General features: G+C 29.1%; 3 protein-coding genes across 4 annotated transcripts; 1 reads left to right on the top strand and 2 right to left on the bottom strand.

The window, feature by feature from the left end:
* Positions 1-7972: 7972 nt before the first annotated feature.
* LOC114182629 (uncharacterized) lies at positions 7973-11043 on the bottom strand. Its single transcript, XM_028069531.2, has 3 exons — positions 10616-11043; positions 9633-10367; positions 7973-8662 (listed from the first exon to the last, which is right to left on the bottom strand). The coding sequence occupies exons 2-3, from the start codon at positions 10352-10354 to the stop codon at positions 8476-8478; spliced, it is 909 nt and encodes a 302-aa protein (XP_027925332.1). The 5' UTR covers positions 10355-10367; positions 10616-11043; the 3' UTR covers positions 7973-8475.
* Positions 11044-12734: 1691 nt separating this feature from the next.
* On the bottom strand, positions 12735-14096 carry LOC114182364 (hydroxyproline-rich glycoprotein family protein). Of its 2 annotated transcripts, none has more exons than XM_028069233.2 (3): positions 13795-14096; positions 13206-13332; positions 12735-13069 (listed from the first exon to the last, which is right to left on the bottom strand). In XM_028069233.2, exons 1-3 carry the CDS (start codon positions 13989-13991, stop codon positions 12977-12979), a joined length of 417 nt encoding a protein of 138 aa, XP_027925034.1. In that variant the 5' UTR covers positions 13992-14096; the 3' UTR covers positions 12735-12976. The 2 variants fall into 2 exon arrangements, with proteins under 2 accessions (XP_027925034.1, XP_027925035.1); XM_028069234.2 differs by having other exon boundaries at positions 12735-13060; positions 13795-14088.
* A 489-nt stretch (positions 14097-14585) lies between these two features.
* On the top strand, positions 14586-15709 carry CRR7 (chlororespiratory reduction 7). Its single transcript, XM_028069412.2, has 3 exons — positions 14586-14745; positions 15105-15232; positions 15344-15709. The coding sequence occupies exons 1-3, from the start codon at positions 14691-14693 to the stop codon at positions 15617-15619; spliced, it is 459 nt and encodes a 152-aa protein (XP_027925213.1). The 5' UTR covers positions 14586-14690; the 3' UTR covers positions 15620-15709.
* The last annotated feature ends 6542 nt before the right edge of the window (positions 15710-22251 follow it).

Here is a 22251-nt window from a genome sequence, read left to right as displayed (position 1 = left end):
ACCTGAATATTTAATATTAAATGGAGTATGTATTGTAATTATATGTAGAATTTCTGATTGGTTTATGTTAAATAATTTCATTTTAGTACTTTATATTGTTTTTAAGTAGATTATTAGAGTAAAGAAAAGATTTGAATAAATAAAAAATATATATTATCAAATTTAAATTTTGAATTGGTAGATTATTTGAATATAAAATAACTTTGAATAAATTAAAATAATATATTACCAAATTTTGCATTATATGAAACGTAGAACAAGAAAAATTAAAAGTTAATCAACTCATTCTTAATAACAATTGATAAATAAAACTGGTAATTTATATAACTATTATTATGTAAAAATCCATCCAAGTTCATAGAATATAAGTATTCCAGTTCGCAATATTATTATACAAACTAATTAAATTAGATTAAATAATAATGATAATCTAAATATAGTAATGACGTTATTCATACCTGATGCACCCTTTATCTTGGCCTGAGTAAGAATAATAGTAGGATTAGATGTTTGACTACGTGTCCTCCAATAACTCAATAATTTCTCACAATATGAATCCCACAATGTGCAACAAAGTATAACACCACTGCATTAATGACATAACAACACCATATTACAAAATAGTTATCAAATAATTAAAAAACTACTGTAAATATAAAACACCATACATAATGAAACCAACCTCAAATCTTTGAGGTCAAACACAACATTTTTCGAATGGGCTTTCTCTTCTACGTTGTCCAGCACACCAATCACATCTAACATACAAAAAAAGAAAAAATTCAACAAAAAAACTAAATATAGGACACATACATTAGGATACAACAATAAACTTACCAACCAACAAATCAACACAATACTTTCCATCAATAATATCCTTTATACTTTTGAACTTCCAAAGCTTTCTAGGTATGCTTGCAATGGGTTGTGGTCGTATAGACGTTGCTCCTATAAACAACAGCTTAAATGGATGCTCACAAACTCTATATTGAGCTCTGTTCTTCAATAGTTTAAAGTTATGCATTATGTAACTTTCACCCTCTTTTAGCTTGTCTTCCCAAACACCCATATCTTCCTTCTTAATCATTGCAACAATAAGATAACTATAAAGAACAAATTAACACATATATGGTTAAATATAGTTGTCATCTTATAAAATAAAATATACAACATACTAAAATATGGTACTTTACATTACCTTTTGATCCATCAGAACCATTTCCATACTTCGTTTGGAATCCCATGACTCAATATACCACAAATCTACGATTCTGACAGCAAGTTTCAACGTTTCTCTTCTTCCATCAATATCCTTAATCATATCAAATTTTTTTGTCATCTAATACATGACAATAAATTAGGTGTTAAGTTTCAACTAACGACACAACAACTTCAAATAAATAAACGAAAAATAAACAAAACAAAAAATCAAGGTACGAATCATCTTCAACAAAATAACAACAAAATAAAGCGCAAAAAAAATATAAAAACTTTCGTCAACAAATAATGTGCATACAATTGAAAAAGACTTTCAATAACGAAAAAAAAAATCCTACAAAAAACATAAAAACTTCTTTTGAACAAAAACATCAGAACGTCTTCTAAAAACGATAAACAAATAATATCTGAAACAAAAGGAAACTTCTATAAACGTCTTTTAAAAGATACTACAGCACAATGACGAAGAAGAAAAACCATGGATAAGGAAGAAAGATGCATGAAGAACAATAAACAATAAATAGAAAATATTTAAATTTTAATAAAAAAAATTAAAAGATCAACAACAACGATCAATAAAGAAAAAGTAGTTAAGAAGTTAAGAAAATGAACTTACGAAGAATAAGAAAAGAATGAAGAAAAAGGAGAAATAGAGAAGAAGGACGAACGGAGAAGAAAGTTACCTAGAGAAGAAGGACGCAGCTAACTTGGCTTGGAGAAGAAGGATTTTGAAATCTGACAGCAATGTCTATCAGACCATTTAACACACTGCACCGCCAATAGAGATGGCAAATAAACCCGTGCCCGTGGGTATCACCCGAACCCGTCCCCGTTTTGACGGGGAATCCCCGCTTTGACTGGGTATGGGTATGGGTATGGGTAATACCCGAAATTTTCAACTGGGGATGGGGATGGGGATGGGGATATATATATACCCGCCCAAATACCCGTCCCCGCTTAAATTACTAAACTATTTATAATTTATTAAATAATATAAAAAATATATATAAATAAATAATATATTTACACATAAAATATAATATAATATAATATAATATAATATAATATAATATAGTATATATACATATAAATAAAATATACTTTTATATATATATATATATATATATATTTACACATATACATGTAATATAATATAATATAATATAATATAATATAATATAATATAATATAATATAATATATATACATAATAATATAATATAATATATATAATATATACGTATAAAACAAATTAATCATTTAACTAATGAGATCTTTTATAAACAAATTTATAACATGACAAATTTATAAAAATTTAAAAGAAATATATATATATATATATATATATATATATATATATATATATATATATATATATATATATATATATATATATATATATATATAAGCATAAAATATCTACGCATATACATATAATATATATACATAATAATATAATATATATTATTATATTTATATTATTATATAATATAATATAATATATACTTAAAATAAATATATATCTATAAATATATATATATATATATATATATATAAACATAAGATATCCACACATATAATATATATACATAGTAATAATAATATAATATATAATATAATATAATATATATAAATAATTATATATATATAAACATAAGATATCCACACATTTAATATATATATATACATAGTAATATAATATATAATATAATATAATATAATATATATATATATATATATATATATATATATATATATAACATATTTCTCATTCTCTTTATTTTTTGTTATACACTTTGTTTACTCTCTCAATTGTCTGGTTTGTTTTTCAAGATTTAATTTTGAAGGTAATTTTTCTTCTTCTTATTACATAATTTTTACTCTCTATACATGGTTATGTTCAAATAGGTGTTCCTCAATTTCATTCTATGAAATAATTTTTAGGTTACACATTTGATTATCTTTATTTATTTATTTATTTTCATGAAAATGTTTGACTCTTATTTTGTAGCTCTTCTTTTTGTTACTTTGGTTATACACTTTTTTACTCTCTTTTAATTGTTTGGCTTGTTCTTTAAGGTTTAAGCAGATCTTCAATGTACTTTTCCTTTTATCATAATCTTAATTATACATTTTTTTTTCCGTTATGTTATGTTCAAATGGATATTCTCAAATTTGGGTCACACATTTAATTATCTTTACTCCTTTATGATAATTTTATTTATTATTTATTTTTTGTTTCATGATAATGTTTAATTCTCAATTTTAAGTGCTCAATTGCATAAATCCTTAATTTAATTCAAGATCAAAAGATGAAGAATCTATGTTTAAATTTGAATTATTATTAATTTAATTTTGTTATTTGTGCTATTTCGTTTAAGTGGTATAATATAAATTTTTAGTAGTATAAAAAATATTTGAAATATTTTTAAACTTGATTATTGGTTTTCCTTTTATATTTTGTTAAAAAAGAAATTAACCTTTTTACTTTGTTTGATTTTTTTTTGTTACGTATGTTAGTTTCTAGAGAAAATGAGCACAGGAGATCAAGATTTGCAGGTACCAAGTCCACCACAGTGTTCACAACAACCAACTCCCTTTCAAAGTTCCAATAATGACAGTCAATCTCCATTGAATCCATCTACGCAAACACCTTCAGAAGTTCATGATGAAATACATTCAACAACACAAGTAGAGCCTAAGAAAGGGAAATTGAAAAGTGTTGTGTGGGAACACTTTGAAAAGATAAAAGTTGATGGAAAATACAAAGCTAAATGTAACTATTGCAAGAAACTGCTTGGTGGAGAAACAAAGAATGGAACAAAGCACTTGCACCATCATACAAACATATGTATTCAAAAGAAGGCTTTAGCAAAAGGAAAAGGGGGACAAAAAACACTTTTTTCTAAGATTTCAAGTGGCAAAAAGGAATTGGCTTGTGGAGCTTATAATGAAGAAAATGCCAAGAGGGAACTTGCAACAATGATTATATTGCATGAATATCCATTGTCAATAGTGGACCATATTGGTTTTATTAGATTCGTGACAACAATTCAACCATTATTTCAACTTCCTTCACGAAATACGATAAAGAAAGAGATACTCGGCATCTATGAACATGAAAAACAAGTTGTTATGAAGTTGATAGATACAAATAAAGGAAGAATAGCAATTACATCGGATATGTGGACTGCAAGCAATCAAAAGAAAGGGTATATGTCTATCACAGCTCACTATATTGATGACAATTGGACATTGCAAAATATAATTTTGAGGTACACCTTTTTTAATTTATAAATTTTCCAGTAATTTTTTTTATGCACCTCTAGAAAGATTATATGTCTTACAAAATATTGCTTAATTTATAGGTTCATTTATGTTCCCGCACCTCACACAGCTGATCGACTTTGCAATGTATTAGTTGATTGTTTGTTCGATTGGAATATTGATACAAAATTGTCTACTATCACTTTAGACAACTGCAGCACAAATGATAGCATGATTGAAAAAATTAAGGATAAGTTGAAGTTGGACACACTCATTAAGAAAGGGTCTTTGCTTCATATGCGTTGTTCAACACATATCCTTAATTTGATTGTGAAAGAAGGGTTAGCCGTCCTAAAAGAAGGGGTGGAAAAAATTCGAGAAAGTGTAGCATATTGGACAGCAACTCCTAAAAGAATGGAAAAATTTGAGGAAACAATTAGACAATTGCGAATTTCTTTCACTAAAAAGTTAAGTTTGGATTGCCCAACTAGATGGAATTCTACTTACAAGATGCTTGATATTGCCATATGTTATAAGGATGTGTTTTTTAGGTTAAAGCAACGTGAAGCTCAATACACTTCTTTGCCAACTGATATGCAGTGGGAATTTGCAAAGGATGTTTGTCGAAGGCTAAAATTATTTAATGACATCACAGAAATCATTTCTGGCTCCAAATACCCAACTGCCAACATCTTTTTCCCAAAGATTTGTGAGATCAAGATTGCAATAAATGATTGGGTTAAATCTCCTGAGATAACCATTCAAAATATGGCAATACAAATGTTAAAGAAATTTGAAAGTTACTGGAGTGTTATTCATGATATATTGGCAATTGCTTCAGTTTTAGATCCAAGGTACAAGATGGACATGTTAGAATATTATTTTTATAAATTGTATGGTAATGATTTTGATCTGAAACTTAGTAGGATTCGTCAAATGTGCTATGATTTGGTTTTGGAATATCAATCAAAAAAGAATGAAACTTCTTCTTATAGAGCTACATCATTGGAGTTGGGAAAGGATGTTGATAATGATGCGAATGAATTTTTAGAGTTTATGGCAAAAAAGAAAAAATCTAGAACTACAGTTATGAAAACAGAGTTGGATTATTACTTGGAAGAAGATAATTTGCCGGTTACACAAAAATTTGATATCCTATCATGGTGGAAAACAAATGGGTTAAAGTTTCCAACCCTTCAAGCAATTGCAAGGGATGTTTTAGCTATTCCAATAACAACTGTAGCTTCTGAATCTGCTTTTAGTACTGGTGGTCAGATATTAACTTCTCACCGTAGTCGACTTCATCATATTACTATAGAGGCTTTGATGTGTACAAGAAGTTGGATATGGAACTCAAACCATCTAGGTAAGTTACTCAAATTTATTAATATTTTTTGTTAGTATTTTTTGTGAATTCTCATCTAATATTCTACATTTGGTGTTTGTAGGTGTTAAAAAATTAAAAGGAAAAGATGTTCTCATGAGTGAAAATGAATCTGATGAAGAAGGTACATTATATTCTAGTAATTAAAATTTTCAATTTCAATTATTATATCATATCTAATTTTTCATTTTTTTCTATGTGTAGGTGGATCGAATGCAAATGAAACCACTGATCATTTGTAAAATTAATAAATATTTTGGTTATTATAAAATTTTAGTAATGTGTAATTTTTTAGCTTTTATATAATTATTTGAATTTTATTTAGTTGTTATTTGATACTTTAATTTGAGATTTATACTATTATAATATTTTTCTTAATATTTGACATCATGAAAATCAAAAAGAGTATGTTATTTTAATATTGAATATTTTGATAGTATCATGATTCCGTTGGTGTGATTTTTAAATTTTTTTTATAAAAAATATTTAATTGATATATGGAACAATAAAAAAATGGGTATGGGTATGGGTATAAGAAAATACCCGTTACCCGGTGGGAATGGGGATGGGTCAAAAGTTGTATACCCGTTGGGTTTGGGGATGGGGATGAGGATGAATTTTTATTATGGGGATGGGGATGGGATCATGATACCCGTACCCGCCCCGTTGCCATCCCTAACCGCCAAAAATACTACAACAGGAAAATGACCAAAATACCATTACTCTAGTACATGTGTCAATGAAGGAGAATGTCTACTTCAGTAACTTCATTATCCTAATATTTTCTTAGATATATAGTAGACTCTGATTATCTTTTATTCTTTCCCTTCCTTCCCACGCCGTACAATAGTCCCTCTGTTCTGTCACTCCATTCTCTTGAGAAGGAGCAAGAGTGGCCTGGATCATGGAAGAGACATAGTTGCACACACCAAATCATTACTAAAGTAGGAAGTGAGAGAAGTTATTATATTTTGCAACACACTAAAATATTCTGAAACAACTTTTCCAAAAATCCAAACTCACCTTCTTCCACCTTTTTCCATGGAGTGAGGAAGGGAGGTGAAGGAAGAATGGGGTGACAGAAGGACGGTTGTGTGGCGCAGGAGGAGGGGAGGGATTAAAGATAATTAGAGTTTAGGTATATAATTTTAATGAAGGTTAAAATTGGGTTATTAGGTTTTGTGAGGGTGCAAGAAGAAAAAAGAGACGTACAGGGAGAGATGGTCCTAAAGCAATTAGGGCTAAAAATATTTTTTTTAGCCTTTTTTGCCTGCTCTGAAGCAATTATTTACTTGGATCTTGAGTCAATTTTGAAAACCAAACATTATCATAGGATGTACAAAATCTAATTTCATATTTAAGAATTATAAACATATTTAATTTATCATTTAAAATTAATAATAATTTTCTTTACATGAAAGTGACACTGCACAATTAATTAAATCATTTATCACATGAAAAGTATTATTAGAAAGATAAAAGCATGAATGACCAAAATTATACCCGCGTAACAAAGTAAAAAGAACTTATGAATATTGATATAGAATAAGAAAAAAATATTACAATTTTAGTAAAAAAATTTAATTTTATCTTTTATTTTGAACTTCTTTAATCGTCAAATAATTAAGCATATGTTTACTCGTTAATAAATTCTTATGTTTAGTAAAGAAAAAATTAATGATATTAATATACAATTAATGTTAAAAAAATCACTAAAAATTTTAAATTTTCAAAACTAAAAAAATTCATAATTGGATATTAATAGTATTTTTTCCTTAAATAATTATATATGACCATTACTAATAACGAGCTAATGTATTAAATTGCTTTAACGGTTACATAATTATCTTATAATATAATTTGTCAAACGTAAATAACTATGATTTCAATATCATATATTAGGTGTGTAAATAATTATTTAAGTACGTATAATAATTACGTTGAAATCCAAATTATATATATACACACTATTTATTTGCAAATTATCATTTTGTACCACATAAAGTTTAAAACTCAAAACTTTTTTGGCTTTTATTTAATTTAATTTTTCGCTCTATATTCTATTTTACATTCGCGTAAGCAATGTACAAACACACACACCATAATGGCTTGAATATACTAAATTTCAACTTCGAGTATCCAATTCAAAGGTATAAAATCATAGAACTAGCGATGTACATGACATGAACAACCTGAATTTATCAAATTTGAAACAGGAAGAAGTGTATGAGTTGAATCCTCTCAATCTTGATTTCTCAAACAGAGGGATCTGTTAATGCATGTAACTGCAAGTGATTTAACGAAAAGATTAATATCTAAGAATTTGGACCCTTTAAAGCATAATAGCTATTTTCAAGCACTGTTGGATGGTTTACATAATCATCATTCGATTGATTTGTTGTGAGAGGTTATTGATAAAAAATATTCATCTATGTATACCCTTTAACATTGAACTCATTTCCTTCTTAACCATGTGATTGAAGCTCAGGTTTCAATGAAGGAAATGATTCCCATGTAACCAGCAGATCAATTGTTTGACCATTGTCACCATCATCATTTTAGTCATTTAGCTGTTTCCATTCCAACATCATCCAAAACCTGTCTCTCTCAAAAGCATGAACAGGTGAAGCAGAAACACCAACTTTTGCCACCTTGTTTTGGTGCCTTTTCTGATTTAGAACTAGGACTTTTCTGCAGTTCATTCTCTGGCTGCTGCTCCTGGTTTTCACCTTTCTCTTGCTTTTCTGATGAATCTTCTAATGATGAACTAGTTCTTCCTCCTTCAGCTGTCAATCTGAAAGAATTCAAGAGCAAAATGATGGTCAAAAGCAGGACATCATACCACTAAGCAAATCAAATTAACTTGAAGAAGAACAAAACTTGAACAGAAATGATAGATGAAGCTGAAATTATTAGTCCATCTCTGTTTCATGTGCACACTTGGTCTTAAGAGGTTCATTTTAAGTCTAGTTCAACCTTACAAATTTGGTTTATAAGTCGATGTTAGGATTTATTTATATACTATAAATTTGTTTTATCTCCAGTTAATGTAAGATTTCTAACACATTCCACTCACACTTAATCATATACATCTCGAGCATAGAATTAACGAGTGTCCGATAGCATAATGACCTAATAACCGATGATATCATAGATACAACAAACAACAAATCTCGTTAAAATAAACTTCAGATGATTCTAATACTATCTGAAGAAGTAAATTTTAAGTCTAACTATTCATACAAAACTAGTTTGTAACATAAAGTATCCACTTATATATTAAAAATTTACCTTATCTTTAGTCTATATGACTCGGTGAAGCTTAAAAATTAATGAATTAGATTTATGGTACATGTAAAAAACTATCCAAAGAAAAAGGCAGTAATTTGGTCAACTGTTTGAAAACATTGTCTAAAGCCAAAAAATTGAGCAGATGGTCATATCATGAAGTTCAAGTAAGACTAATTTCTGTCAAATATCTTCCACCAAATTTCTGTAGCGAGGCTATCTTTGAAGTTATCAATAAAAAGAATATAAGTTATTGACAATGCACATTTTGCACCTCCTTTATTATGACATCAACACATGTTAATGATCAATGCTGCAAAGTACGAATTATTAGCAAAGTCTTTTGTGGTTGGAAAAACCAGTCTGAATATATACAAATCCTGATTATTTTAGATTTCATCAAATAAGATTATCCTTTGGGAAGTTACAGCATAATGATATAACACAGATATAAGAAAGATATGATGGAAACTCACATAGGAAATTGAAATGAACGTGTGCTTATATCGCTTCCCATGGAACGAAAAACCTTTTTAGGTTCCCCATTAGGGATCTTTGCTTCGTTACTATGATCATCTGGAGTTTTGTTCGACACTGTCCCATCTGTGGAAACTTCTGATGTTTCTGTTTTCTTGGTGTCAGCAACTGAATCTGAAGTTCCAGTGGGCGAATCTAATGAGAAAGAGTGTCTTTCCATGTCCACATTTTTGTCTTTACAATTTGCCTCTTGAACGGATGGCAGCATTGCTGTATCACCAGTCCTAGGCAATTCCCCAGATCTGTTGCTCAATGCAAAAGCATGATCCTTTGAGAAACTGTTGTTTCCTATGTGTATGCTGAATAGTGATTCATTTGAGGCCACACTCCATTCCAAAGGACTTGCAGGTTTATTGAATATAGAAGAGGGGATTCTGTTAGGGTCATACCCAGGAGAATTCATGAGCTGAAGTGGAGGAGATTGGGACACTGACCCTCCTTGGAAACTCCACACAGGAGAGCCATAGATGCCACAATACTTGGAATCAGCATTGTCCATGCCATCATCATCAGAATCTGATGATGATGAAGAAGATCTAGGAGATCCTGAAGAACCTGAACGCTTGTGATTGGGATAATCATCATCCTCAGGTAGATCAAAATGCACTTTTAGTTTCTTACCACTTCCTCTCTTGCTGTTCTCATGATTCAAATAAGCCATTAACTTTGGAACTCTGCAAAAAGCAACACCAGTAGCACTTTTAGACCACAATTCTTTCTGACACAATTTCTTTTTGGCAATCAACAAGCTTTTGAAACGGATTATTCTTTAGAGGAATTTCAACATACACCATGCACACAAGAGCTACAACACATTACAATCACCCTTAAACATGAAGAGATTGTTTGCATCATTAGCATAACAAACGAATACCCTTTTGTTATTGTACAATCGCCAAACGAAAAGTTATGAAAAACTTACTATTTTTAGGATGAATTCTCGAAATCCCGTAGCTTCAATTTACAACGACCCTTCAAAGAAAATGGTGCAAAATGAGGTTCATTAGGAGATTAACCTGTTTTGCACCATCGTTCTGGAGATGGAAAATCACAAAGAGAATCAAGATGAAAATTAAGAAAAGGAGGGAGAAGCTGTCATGCAAGGATATTTAAGGAAATGAAAGCTGGGTTTTGGGGTATATGGGTTTGTCTATGGAAAAACACAGAAAAGTTTCACAATGCATTGATAAAGAAAGGCAAGGAGAGGATCTCGGGAACTACTCTGTCAATGTAACAGAGTGATTAATTATGACATATAAGAACTCAACCAACTTTCATAGTTGTTATTCCTTACATGGTTAATGTCTAACGATAATGTTTTATCAAAGATTATTATATTAAAAGAAAATACTATCATTCCCATAAAATAATCTGTCCATTGATATCTTTATTTGGTGACTTCATACTTAATATAGCACATTTAATTAAAAAGTCTATTATATCTGATCATTACATGTTGAACCAAAAGTGCCATTTTTGGCACATAAACACATTTGATCTGTAACATGTTTCTAATTCTTGAGAAATCTAAACCAAAAACCCAAAAATAGGGAGTAGCTAAATCAAAAGTGAGGACAAGTTATTTACAAAAGGGCAATTCAGAAAATATGATAACAATGGAGGGTTGTTAGAGAGCTAGAATATAAGAAGTTTTTCCTATAATTATAATTGATACATGCCTTAATGTACAAAGTTTGTGAAACATGAAAGAAGCTTGGTACAAAATATCAATCCTACAAAAGGTTGTGCACTAACTTATATACTATAAACTCTTCTTAGATCGATACATCTAACAATTTTTCAGATTCAGCCTTTTAGTGTCGTAGTTCATTTCCTCTTCTTTAAGCTATGATCTTATCATATTAGCCTTCAAAATTTACCCTTTCAAAACAGAATGCCAAAAGGGTTGACATGTTTGCACCGAAAGAGAACAATTGTTGCCTTGTTGTTGCTAATAACTATGGAAAGAAATTTCAGTTTTTAGAAGATTTACATTGGTGTTTCTTGGAAGATCCACATAGACTAGAGATAATAAGTGGGGTGCAAACCTCACATTACAAACCGATTTTGTAGGATTGAGTTAAGCTTAAAACCCCACTTCTAACATGATAACATCAAATATAATGATATAAGGAGTAATATTTTACATATATATATATTGATCTACCTAGTTCATAATCATCATGACATTAGTGAGAGGACAAGATATATTGCACCTTGACATCTCATTATATATAAAAGGAATCATAATTGAAGTCTCTATACAAGCATGGTAGATGATGCTATTAATAAAAGAGTGTAAGAGAGAGTTTCTTAAAATAGGAACATTAAGATAGTGATAGTGAAACTCACCAGTGACAAGAATACTATTAGTGAAAGACGGGTAAAAAAAAAAATGTCTCTAAATAACTAGAAGAATAAATATATGATAACAAATACCGAGTAATATAACGAAACTCATTTTATTTTTATTTTTCTTGTTTGTTATCTTCTAAAATTTCTAACATATTAATTTGTTCAAAAATACTCATAATTTCACTATTTACATGTGAATAACTAGAACCTTTGTACTTGCGTTAGATACATTTTTTTAGTATACTTTTGAACACAAATTCTATGTTAATGAAAATTTGTTGAAAACGTTGCTAGATCCTCATTTATTATCAAAATGGCACCTAACAAATTTTAATACACATTTTATGTTTTAATTTCTCTCTTTCTTTGCAAATAAAAAAGTTAACTATTTTGTATCTAAAAGTGGATTAAGCGTAATAATAAAACATTTTTCCTTACCAAAATTAGTGTGGGTAGCATGAACAAGTTTTTTATTGTAAGGATTTATAGTTATTTTGTATGAAATTGTTTTATTCAATTTAAGTGATGGTCCAGGTAAATAGGCCCATAAACATATTTCAGTTTTAGAATATGTTAACAAAACATTTTTCATAGAAAAGAAATATAAAAAATTATTTAACAAATCTCATAATTTTGCAATTTTAATAAAATAAAATGACCTAATCTCGGACCCCGGTTTCTCCAAGTTTCAACACTGAAAATATAAACCTTTATGAAATAACAAGGACAAACAATTTCTACAAAATGGCACTCTTTGAGAAGAAAAATGAGCATCACCACAATCAGAGTCCTGACAAGCTTATAATAAAAGAACAGACAACCTTATAACTCTCATTCTCATTCTCTGTCTCTCTGATGTAACATCATCTTTAAACTCCCTGTGAACCACTGTAACATGGTTTGTCATCGCAGAATTTCTTTGAACCTCTTAAGTTGAGTTGATCTTCTCATCCAACTGCATTGGAACCTTGTTCTGAAAACTCCCCACATCCTTCAAGGGCATGTCTAGAATCTGCAGAATCTGCAGCAGTTATGACATTGACACATACAAATACACACTGAAATTTCAGGTACCCAAAAAGTGTAAATTGGCATTGCTAGAAAAAGAAAATGCAGAAGCAGAACAATCTGCAGTTGCATCATTGGTGTGTACCTACCTTTGGTTGATTTTTATCAGGTGGTAACATTACACCACCATAACCACCACCACCACCACCCCTTCTGGTTCTGGCAAGAAGGCCTTTGGTTATTGGTGACATCATCATATCAGTTGGACTTGTATATCTGAGAAAAAAAATGCAGAAAAAAACTGCATCATGGAATCACTAACCAAATTATGATCATCACCATCTGCATGTTCTATCTTCAAAATTTCTTAAAATGATCGAAGATTACATAATGAATTTAGTTTCAGCATTCACTTTACAAAATCTGCACCACTGTATAACCTCGGAGTGAATGTTTAAATGTGGAGAGTTTCCAAATTCTACTGAATCAATGCACTTTGTGATGATTCAATGAAAAGTATCAATACAGACAGTGGATTTTGAACCAGAGATTTGTCGACCTAAATTTCAAATTTATGAACCTAATTCAATTCAACTAGATTTTCCATTATTCATTTATGAGAGCTTAATGCGATAAAGAGAGAAAGATAAAAGAAAAATTACAGATATGAAAGAATTGGGTGTCCAAAAAGTCATTGGTGAATTCATAGATATAACATTGATAATGATATATAAATACCTTTCAGGGTATTTGAATGCCTTGGGGACTCTGAGATGATCTGGAGTAACTGGTTTGCGCAGTTCATTTGAGGAGTTACTACGATCATTGTTCTGGTGTTGTTGTTGAGCTGGAGTTGGTGTTTTGCATTCAGGTTCAGCTTTCTGTGCTTGAATTGGAACTTTTGGAGGAGTTTTGAGCATGTTTTCCTTTTCCATCAGATTAGTATTGTGCCACACAGCAACAAAGATGAATTCTTTGAAGTGCAAAAGTTGAAAGATGATGAATGCAAAAGCTAAGGGTGCAGATGAATGAGTATATCAAATTGGTTGGTGGAAGATGAAATGACCGTTTGAGGAGAAGGGTTTGCAACGGTCAAATTGTGTGAGAATTTGCTACAATAGAATTCAAATATTTTTGTCCGTTGGGATGAATTATGTTACCTAATGTTCCAAAATGCACCAAATAATTAAACATTTAATGTGTTTAATAATTTCTGTAAACTAGAAAAAAAAAAACTAGTACAAAAGAAATAAAAGATATTATTTTTAATTAGATATGATAAAATGGATCAATCTAATCTGTATTAATTCGAATTGACCGTAAAAAACATAGATCCGACCCATGAAAGACATATTTGGCCTTTTTTTTTTCAGAAAACTAAGCAAAATGTCAAAAATAAAGAGTGGCTAAAACAAGAAGGGGTGGTGGGTGAGGACAAATAATGTACAAAAAGGGCAATGGTGAAAATATGCTAACAATGGAGGGTTGTTAAAGAACTAGAATAAAAGAACTTATCCCTAGAGTTTGTGACTGTAATTGATGCATATTTTCAAGTGTTATAGATGATAGATATACTTGGTCTTATTGTACAAAGCTTCTGAAACATGAAAGAAGCTTAGCACAAAATATTTGCCATGGTTGGAATTTTGCAGTCTCGGCCCTTCAATGTTGGAGTCCCTCCCCTCTGCTGTAAGCTATGCCCTTATCATATTAGCCTTTAAAGTTTACCTTTTCAGCACACAATTCCAAAAGGGTTCACATGTTTGCAAATTCAAACAGAGCAATTGTAGCTGATAATTATGCAGAGAAGTTTCAGTTTTGAGAATACAATATGCTGTACAGTTTTGAACTAAATATAAATTTCAAAGAATAATTGCTTATTCTGTGCAAATTTCCTTGGAGAGCTTTTCCTTTGTAAAGAATAGTAGTTGATTTTGACAGTGAACAGCATGTACTGGACTAAAATTATAGGTAAATATTGCCTTATGCAGAAAAAATAAAGTCCTTTTTTTTTTCACTGATTATGTTGGTGTTGTGATCATTTATAGATACAGAAAGTAAGTATGTTCAAAATAGCATAATCTGCACATCACTATTCGGCCAAATTAGACATGTTAGTTCTTCAATTCATCAAAGACAACCTCAGTTTACAGGTGAATGCAGAAGAAAAACTAAGGTACACTACACACATTTATGCAGTATATTCTAAAATCTTAATGTTACTATGGTAAATCCAAGCACATATTTTTGTTCTTTGTTTCTGAAATTTGGTTGCATTTATGATGAGGTTTTTGCTGCTCGGAGGAGGAAAAGGGCAAATGAAAGAACTGAAACTTATGTGTTGTTGGAGCCAGGGAAGGATGAAAGGTTTGTTTCAGAGGAAGAGTTGAAGGCAACATTGAAAGAGTTGTTGGAAAATTGGCCTGGGAAAGTTCTTCCTCCTGATCTTTCAAGATATGAGGACATTGATGAAGCTGTTTCTTTCTTAGTGAGATATGTTTGTGAACTTGAAATTGATGGAGAAGTTGGTTCAGTTCAATGGTATGAAGTTCGTTTGGAGTGAATGGAGGAATTCGTCTCTATGGATAATGTTTCCCTTTTTTTTAAGGGTTTTCTGAAAAGAGAAAATAAATAATTTATTTATTATGGTAAATATTAATATATTTTATTTTTAGTAAAATAAAAAATATTATTTTAATACAATATTTTTATTCTATAATTAAGTATATATTTAATTTTTTTTTCAAATTAACTATAATAAGGTAGTATAGAAAACTTCAATTACATGTTAATAATAGTTTTTTCTTTAATAAAAATACGGGACTGACTATTGGTAAAAGTTAAACACATTTTCAATTACTTTAAATATTTATGAAAAGTAATTTGTTTTTCCAAATGGCTACATGATAATTTGTGTCTAATCGGTCTAATCGATAAATTGAATATTGATTAATCCAATTTTGTTTCTTAATTTGTTTTAGTGAATTAGAATGGATATGAGAGAAAATACGGTGAAAGTAGATATGTTTGCCGGGTATCTTACTTAACCAGTACGGTTAAGAATAATTTATAAACATTACTTTTACAAAAGATCATAATTAATAATATTAACTAAATTTTGATTTTAATCATTATTAATATATTTTTACTTTTTGAAGAGAGTAAAAATATTTATAAGTGTTATATAATTCTACTTTTTGAAGAGAGTAAAAATATTTATAAGTGTTATATAATTCTAATTTTTATAATTTATTTGACACATAAAAAAATTAAAAAATAATTAAATAATAAAATAATCTTAGATGTTTAACACTTTATTATTTGATAGTTGATATATTAAGTTGTTTATTTTTATTTATTTTTTTCGTTTGTTATTTTTTATGTTAATTTAAGTTTTTTTTATATTTAATTATATTTTAATTTTTAACAACATTAAAATAAAAGATAAATGGTTAAAAATTTATATAATTCTAATTGATAATTTATTTGATACTAAAAAAAATTTAAAAGATAATTAAATAATAAAAAAATCTTAAATGTTTAATACTTTATTACTTCATAGTTATAATATACTCATTGGTAGAACTTGGACAAAACTTGTTGGACAAAACAAGTAGGGATGCCAAATTAAATTTTTTATATATAAATTATTTTTTCTAATTAAATAAAAAGACTCTTCATTTTCTTTGTTTAAATGATTTTCACAAAGTGATTTTCGTATGTATTCTTTAATTTATAATCTTTATAATTCATTGAATTAAGCTAACATGCATATTTTAATTTCTACTCCAATTCAAGATTATTCAACTAATTCATTATGTGCAGCGAAATTCGTAATGCAATCCAAGATACATCTATAAAAGTTTTTACCATATGCAATGGAAAACACAATTTCTAAATTTCATAATCTATGTTATACTAATTTCGGAAAAAATATAATTAGGATTAGTGCCAATTTTATAAAAGAATCCATACAATCAGAATTAGACATACTAATAATTTGGAAACAAACTTAATTTGAGATAATCATCATAATAGAAGAATCATAAACACATTATAATAAGATATTAACCTTGATTCATGAGAGATATTGTGCTTTTTTTCAATCTTTTGTTTCTTAATCTATCTCTTTACCTTTCTTTCTACTCTCATTATTTCTTAATGATTTATTGTAAAAGAACATCATCACTAGTGACAAAACTTACTTTCTTTTATTAACCAATATCCATCAAGTTGATTTTTATTTTATTTTTTTTTAAAAAAAATATATATATATATATATATATAAATAATTTTAATATATAAATAAAAAAGGGTGATAAAATATTTTTTTATTAAATTTAAAATAAATAAAATAATAATATATAAATACAATTTTATTTTTTGGGTGCCATAACTCCTTCTTGTAATAACAATGGTTTGTCATTGGATATACTTAGTTGTTTTTTTTTTTCATTTGTTGATTTCCCCGTTAATTTAAGTTTTTCTTTAAGTCTAATTATATTTTAATTTTTAGCAACACTAGAATGAAAGAGAGACAGTTGAAGGGAGAGAACTTGTACAACATCGTTAACATTATTTTATTATTTAATTATTTTTAACTTATTTATTTTATTTGTGTGTATCAAATAAACTATCAATTAAAGTTACATAACACTTATGGACATTTTTGTCGTCTAAATAATGTAAACTGCATTAATGATTATTTAGGTCAAAATTCATTTACTAGAATCAATCACATTTGTATAACACTTATAAATTTATGTTATTTTAATTAGTGGAGTTAATCATTACAAATTTCAACATAAATGTAAAGGAATGAAACATCATTAATTATACCTTAAATGCACTTATGAAATTATATTATTTTAATTAGTGAGGCTAATTATTCTAGATTTCAACATAAACATAGTGTAATCAATGATTTTTAATTATACCTTTAATAGTGTGGCACAAGTTGACATTTCCCTTGTTTGACTTAAGGAAAAGATTGAGATAAATGAAAGGAAATGAAAGGAAAGTTTATGAAAGTTAGTGAATGATTTGATAGATTTGATATATTAAAAAATATTTTATTTGATAAAATTAGACGATTACCATTTTATCTTTGAGTATTTTTTTTAATATCAATTGAGTGTTTTTACTATAGCTTGAAGCTTTCAATAGAACATCTCAGATCCCCAACTATTCTTCACCGAGAGGTATTCATTTTTGTTTTCATTTTCCTGCATCGTTGATAGGTTAGGTTACGATTTCTAGGAAGTTCACAATTGGGGAATTAAGAATACATTCCAAATTGGTCTTTATGGAATACAACACTTTGTTCTAGATTGTTCAATCTAAAATGCATTTCCAGATCCAATAATGCATTTCAGATTAAACAATTCGAAACACACTAGTGTATTCATGGTTGGACAATATGGAATGCATAATTAGATTTGGTGGTGCATTCCAAATTGGCTCTTAACCATTGTCCCACGAAATTGCCTCATTTCTGAGGTGGTATTCAACTTTTCTACCGCTATAAGTACTCCACCAAAACTGGGACAACATCAGCAAACTCCAATGACACAAATGGACAAAACTACCCTATAAAGGACATAAAGTAATGCAAACACATCATCCATTGTTATGGTGATGTGAACTTCCCTACGAAGCAGAGAAAGGATATATCTAGAGTAATACCCCACAAACCTAAACACGCTTCTTGTTAGGTGAAAAATGACAAGTGCATCTGTCACACGTAGTAAGTAATAAATATATTATTCTTTTCAAGGGACTTGTGCAACACATGACAAATCTCACAATTCACAACTAAAATAGACAACAAAGCTCATTAAAACACCAAGAAACTCTTTTTGGTATTTTATCAAATAGTTGGTATCCAACAAAAATTTAACATAGATTATATACAATTGTCAAGACTAGATTTCATTCGCTTTATTGTCATGCATTCACCAACATCTCAATTCCAATTTCATGTCAAAATCATCTCATAAGAATACTCAAATCCTATTCCTAGTGACTTTGAGTCTATGATAACTTATTAAGTTCCAATTCCTTGAATCCTCAACAAGTGAAATCATGCATTAAGATCAAAAGTCTTAAGATTACTAATGAATCATGTTCTATCCCTATATACACACTCCATTAGGCATTCAATTTCAGTTTTAGGTTCAAAAGACATTTTCCAACACCTCAAGAACCACAAATTATGCATGGGTGGAAAACCAAAGCAAACATTAAGCATGAAAATCAAATACTAACATAGAAATGGAAAATCATATGGATTAACATCACATAATACACAAGAATTCAGTTCATTACATCTAATATCCACAAATAGGTTTAGCTCTCCATGGTGGAGAACCTAGGTTTTATAAGTTGAAGAGATATGGAAGAAATGGAAACCAAAGAGAAGATGTAAGCCCTCTCCCAAGGTTCTTGGCAACTGCTCCATGCTCCAATTGCACCTCCCATTCGCGTCTCCATCTCCAATTTGCAACCCATCTTCCTCTCTAACCTCAAAAAGGGGGAAAACCACCATGAATGGAGGAAAAGACCTAAGGAGGAGTGGGAGAGATTCCTAACACTCCTAGCAACCTCCAATAGGCTCTCCAAGCACCCAAAAGTGTTTCTTTATCATACAAAATATGAAATGGCCCTAACCCTCGTGAGAAACAAGATTAAAAATCCATTTTTTGACATGTCAATGATGCCACCGCTCAGCCTTGTCTCAGCAGTGCTCAGTGCCAGGTTTTACGAATTGAATGACGCTCAGCCTAAGTTTTTCACCGCTTAGCCTTGGGCAGTTTGACAACATTATGTATTTGAAGCACTAGGCGTGATTCTAGTGGCGTCCGACACGGGTATTTACTTCAAAACCAATATTTTCTTGTCAAATCATGCTCCCTTGAGTTCTTGCTTATTTTCCTCCACCATAAATGTTTCTTATTAACTTATTTAACACGATTAAAAGAGAGATTAGAGGCAAACAAGCATAAAATAACTAAAACGCAAAACAAAACAAAACACACTAAACTTGAGGATATAACAAGATAAAAGCTAGGAAATAATTGATTTATTCATGACAATAAACTCTCCCACACTTAAAACCTTGCTTGTCCTCAAGCAAAAGGTAACTTGGCTCAGAAACACATATACTCAACAAAGGTCAAACAACTAAGAAGCATGTTCACATAATCAAGTCAGACAACATTTATGAATGCTTAGTTTGACAAAAAAAAATTACTTTTTGACTATTATTTATTTATATTATTTTCTATATTATACTAAAAAAATTTGAAACATAATTTTACAATAACATATGACATAATTAAAATATTCACATAAACATATATTTACAATACTGTATGCATCTTATATCCACACCATTTAGTACATCTTATATTTCCTATATTAGAAGAGAAAGAAGTGTTATTTATTTACAATTTCTCCTTCATATAATGGCTTTCAAACAAGTGGAGGGAAAAAGTTATGGATTGAGTTCACTTGGACTGTTGGGGGTAAATAGAAGGTAACTCTGATTTTTCCTCTGATGACAATCGGCGCATTTGGAGCAGAGAGGAAAGTAATAGTAGAATTTCTAGTTCCCTAAAATGTCACAAAACTATTCATTGTGTAACATCCCTATTTTTTAATAAACTGTATTATTTACTTTAAATAAAACACGTAGAAAATTTTCTATTTTTACTAATGTTTCGTATTTTATTATGATGTAGTTTAAACATTAAAAATATATTTTATCATGATGTAGTTTTTACTTATTAAAAATAACAATAAGAAAAAAACAAAACTAATAAAATATGTATATATATATATATTTAAAAAAAAAGATATTAGGTAAAAATATATTAATTAAAATATTATTAAATAGGTGTGTGTATTAAAAAAATATTCTAAAGAGATAAGTAGATAAGGAGAGAAGATAAGAAAAAAATAAATAGAAAAGAAAAAGAAAAGAAAAAGAAACAAAAAATAAAAAGAAGAAGATAAGATCATGAGAAAAGATAAGAAGGAAAAAAAAAGAACCTAAGAGATAGGGATGGCAACGGGGCGGGGCGGGTACGGGTATCATGATCCCATCCCCATCCCCATAATAAAAATTCATCCCCATCCCCATCCCCAAACCCAACGGGTATACAACTTTTGACCCATCCCCATCCCCACCGGGTAACGGGTATTTTCTTATACCCATACCCATACCCATTTTTTTATTGTTCCATATATCAATTAAATATTTTTTATAAAAAAAATTTAAAAATCACACCAACGGAATCATGATACTATCAAAATATTCAATATTAAAATAACATACTCTTTTTGATTTTCATGATGTCAAATATTAAGAAAAATATTATAATAGTATAAATCTCAAATTAAAGTATCAAATAACAACTAAATAAAATTCAAATAATTATATAAAAGCTAAAAAATTACACATTACTAAAATTTTATAATAACCAAAATATTTATTAATTTTACAAATGATCAGTGGTTTCATTTGCATTCGATCCACCTACACATAGAAAAAAATGAAAAATTAGATATGATATAATAATTGAAATTGAAAATTTTAATTACTAGAATATAATGTACCTTCTTCATCAGATTCATTTTCACTCATGAGAACATCTTTTCCTTTTAATTTTTTAACACCTACAAACACCAAATGTAGAATATTAGATGAGAATTCACAAAAAATACTAACAAAAAATATTAATAAATTTGAGTAACTTACCTAGATGGTTTGAGTTCCATATCCAACTTCTTGTACACATCAAAGCCTCTATAGTAATATGATGAAGTCGACTACGGTGAGAAGTTAATATCTGACCACCAGTACTAAAAGCAGATTCAGAAGCTACAGTTGTTATTGGAATAGCTAAAACATCCCTTGCAATTGCTTGAAGGGTTGGAAACTTTAACCCATTTGTTTTCCACCATGATAGGATATCAAATTTTTGTGTAACCGGCAAATTATCTTCTTCCAAGTAATAATCCAACTCTGTTTTCATAACTGTAGTTCTAGATTTTTTCTTTTTTGCCATAAACTCTAAAAATTCATTCGCATCATTATCAACATCCTTTCCCAACTCCAATGATGTAGCTCTATAAGAAGAAGTTTCATTCTTTTTTGATTGATATTCCAAAACCAAATCATAGCACATTTGA

Source organism: Vigna unguiculata, chromosome 4 (genome assembly GCF_037176805.1).
Source record: "Vigna unguiculata cultivar grain cowpea cultivar isolate G323 ecotype 2 chromosome 4, ASM3717680v1, whole genome shotgun sequence".
NCBI lineage: Eukaryota > Viridiplantae > Streptophyta > Magnoliopsida > Fabales > Fabaceae > Vigna > Vigna unguiculata.
This window is presented reverse-complemented; position numbering and strand designations above follow the sequence as displayed.

What these genes read in the sequence shown, in the direction of transcription:
- LOC114182629 (XM_028069531.2), bottom strand. Translation starts at nt 10,354, where the DNA reads ATGGCTTATTTGAATCATGAGAACAGCAAGAGAGGAAGTGGTAAGAAA. An exon ending in CGTTCATTTCAATTTCCTAT is followed by an intron (nt 8,663 to 9,632) that starts GTGAGTTTCCAT and finishes GAATTCTTTCAG; the next exon opens with ATTGACAGCTGAAGGAGGAA.
- LOC114182364 (XM_028069233.2), bottom strand. Translation starts at nt 13,991, where the DNA reads ATGGAAAAGGAAAACATGCTCAAAACTCCTCCAAAAGTTCCAATTCAA. An exon ending in GCATTCAAATACCCTGAAAG is followed by an intron (nt 13,333 to 13,794) that starts GTATTTATATAT and finishes TTTTTTTCTCAG; the next exon opens with ATATACAAGTCCAACTGATA. An exon ending in CTGATAAAAATCAACCAAAG is followed by an intron (nt 13,070 to 13,205) that starts GTAGGTACACAC and finishes TAACTGCTGCAG; the next exon opens with ATTCTGCAGATTCTAGACAT.
- CRR7 (XM_028069412.2), top strand. Translation starts at nt 14,691, where the DNA reads ATGGTTGGAATTTTGCAGTCTCGGCCCTTCAATGTTGGAGTCCCTCCC. An exon ending in TGGAGTCCCTCCCCTCTGCT is followed by an intron (nt 14,746 to 15,104) that starts GTAAGCTATGCC and finishes GATCATTTATAG; the next exon opens with ATACAGAAAGTAAGTATGTT. An exon ending in AATGCAGAAGAAAAACTAAG is followed by an intron (nt 15,233 to 15,343) that starts GTACACTACACA and finishes ATTTATGATGAG; the next exon opens with GTTTTTGCTGCTCGGAGGAG.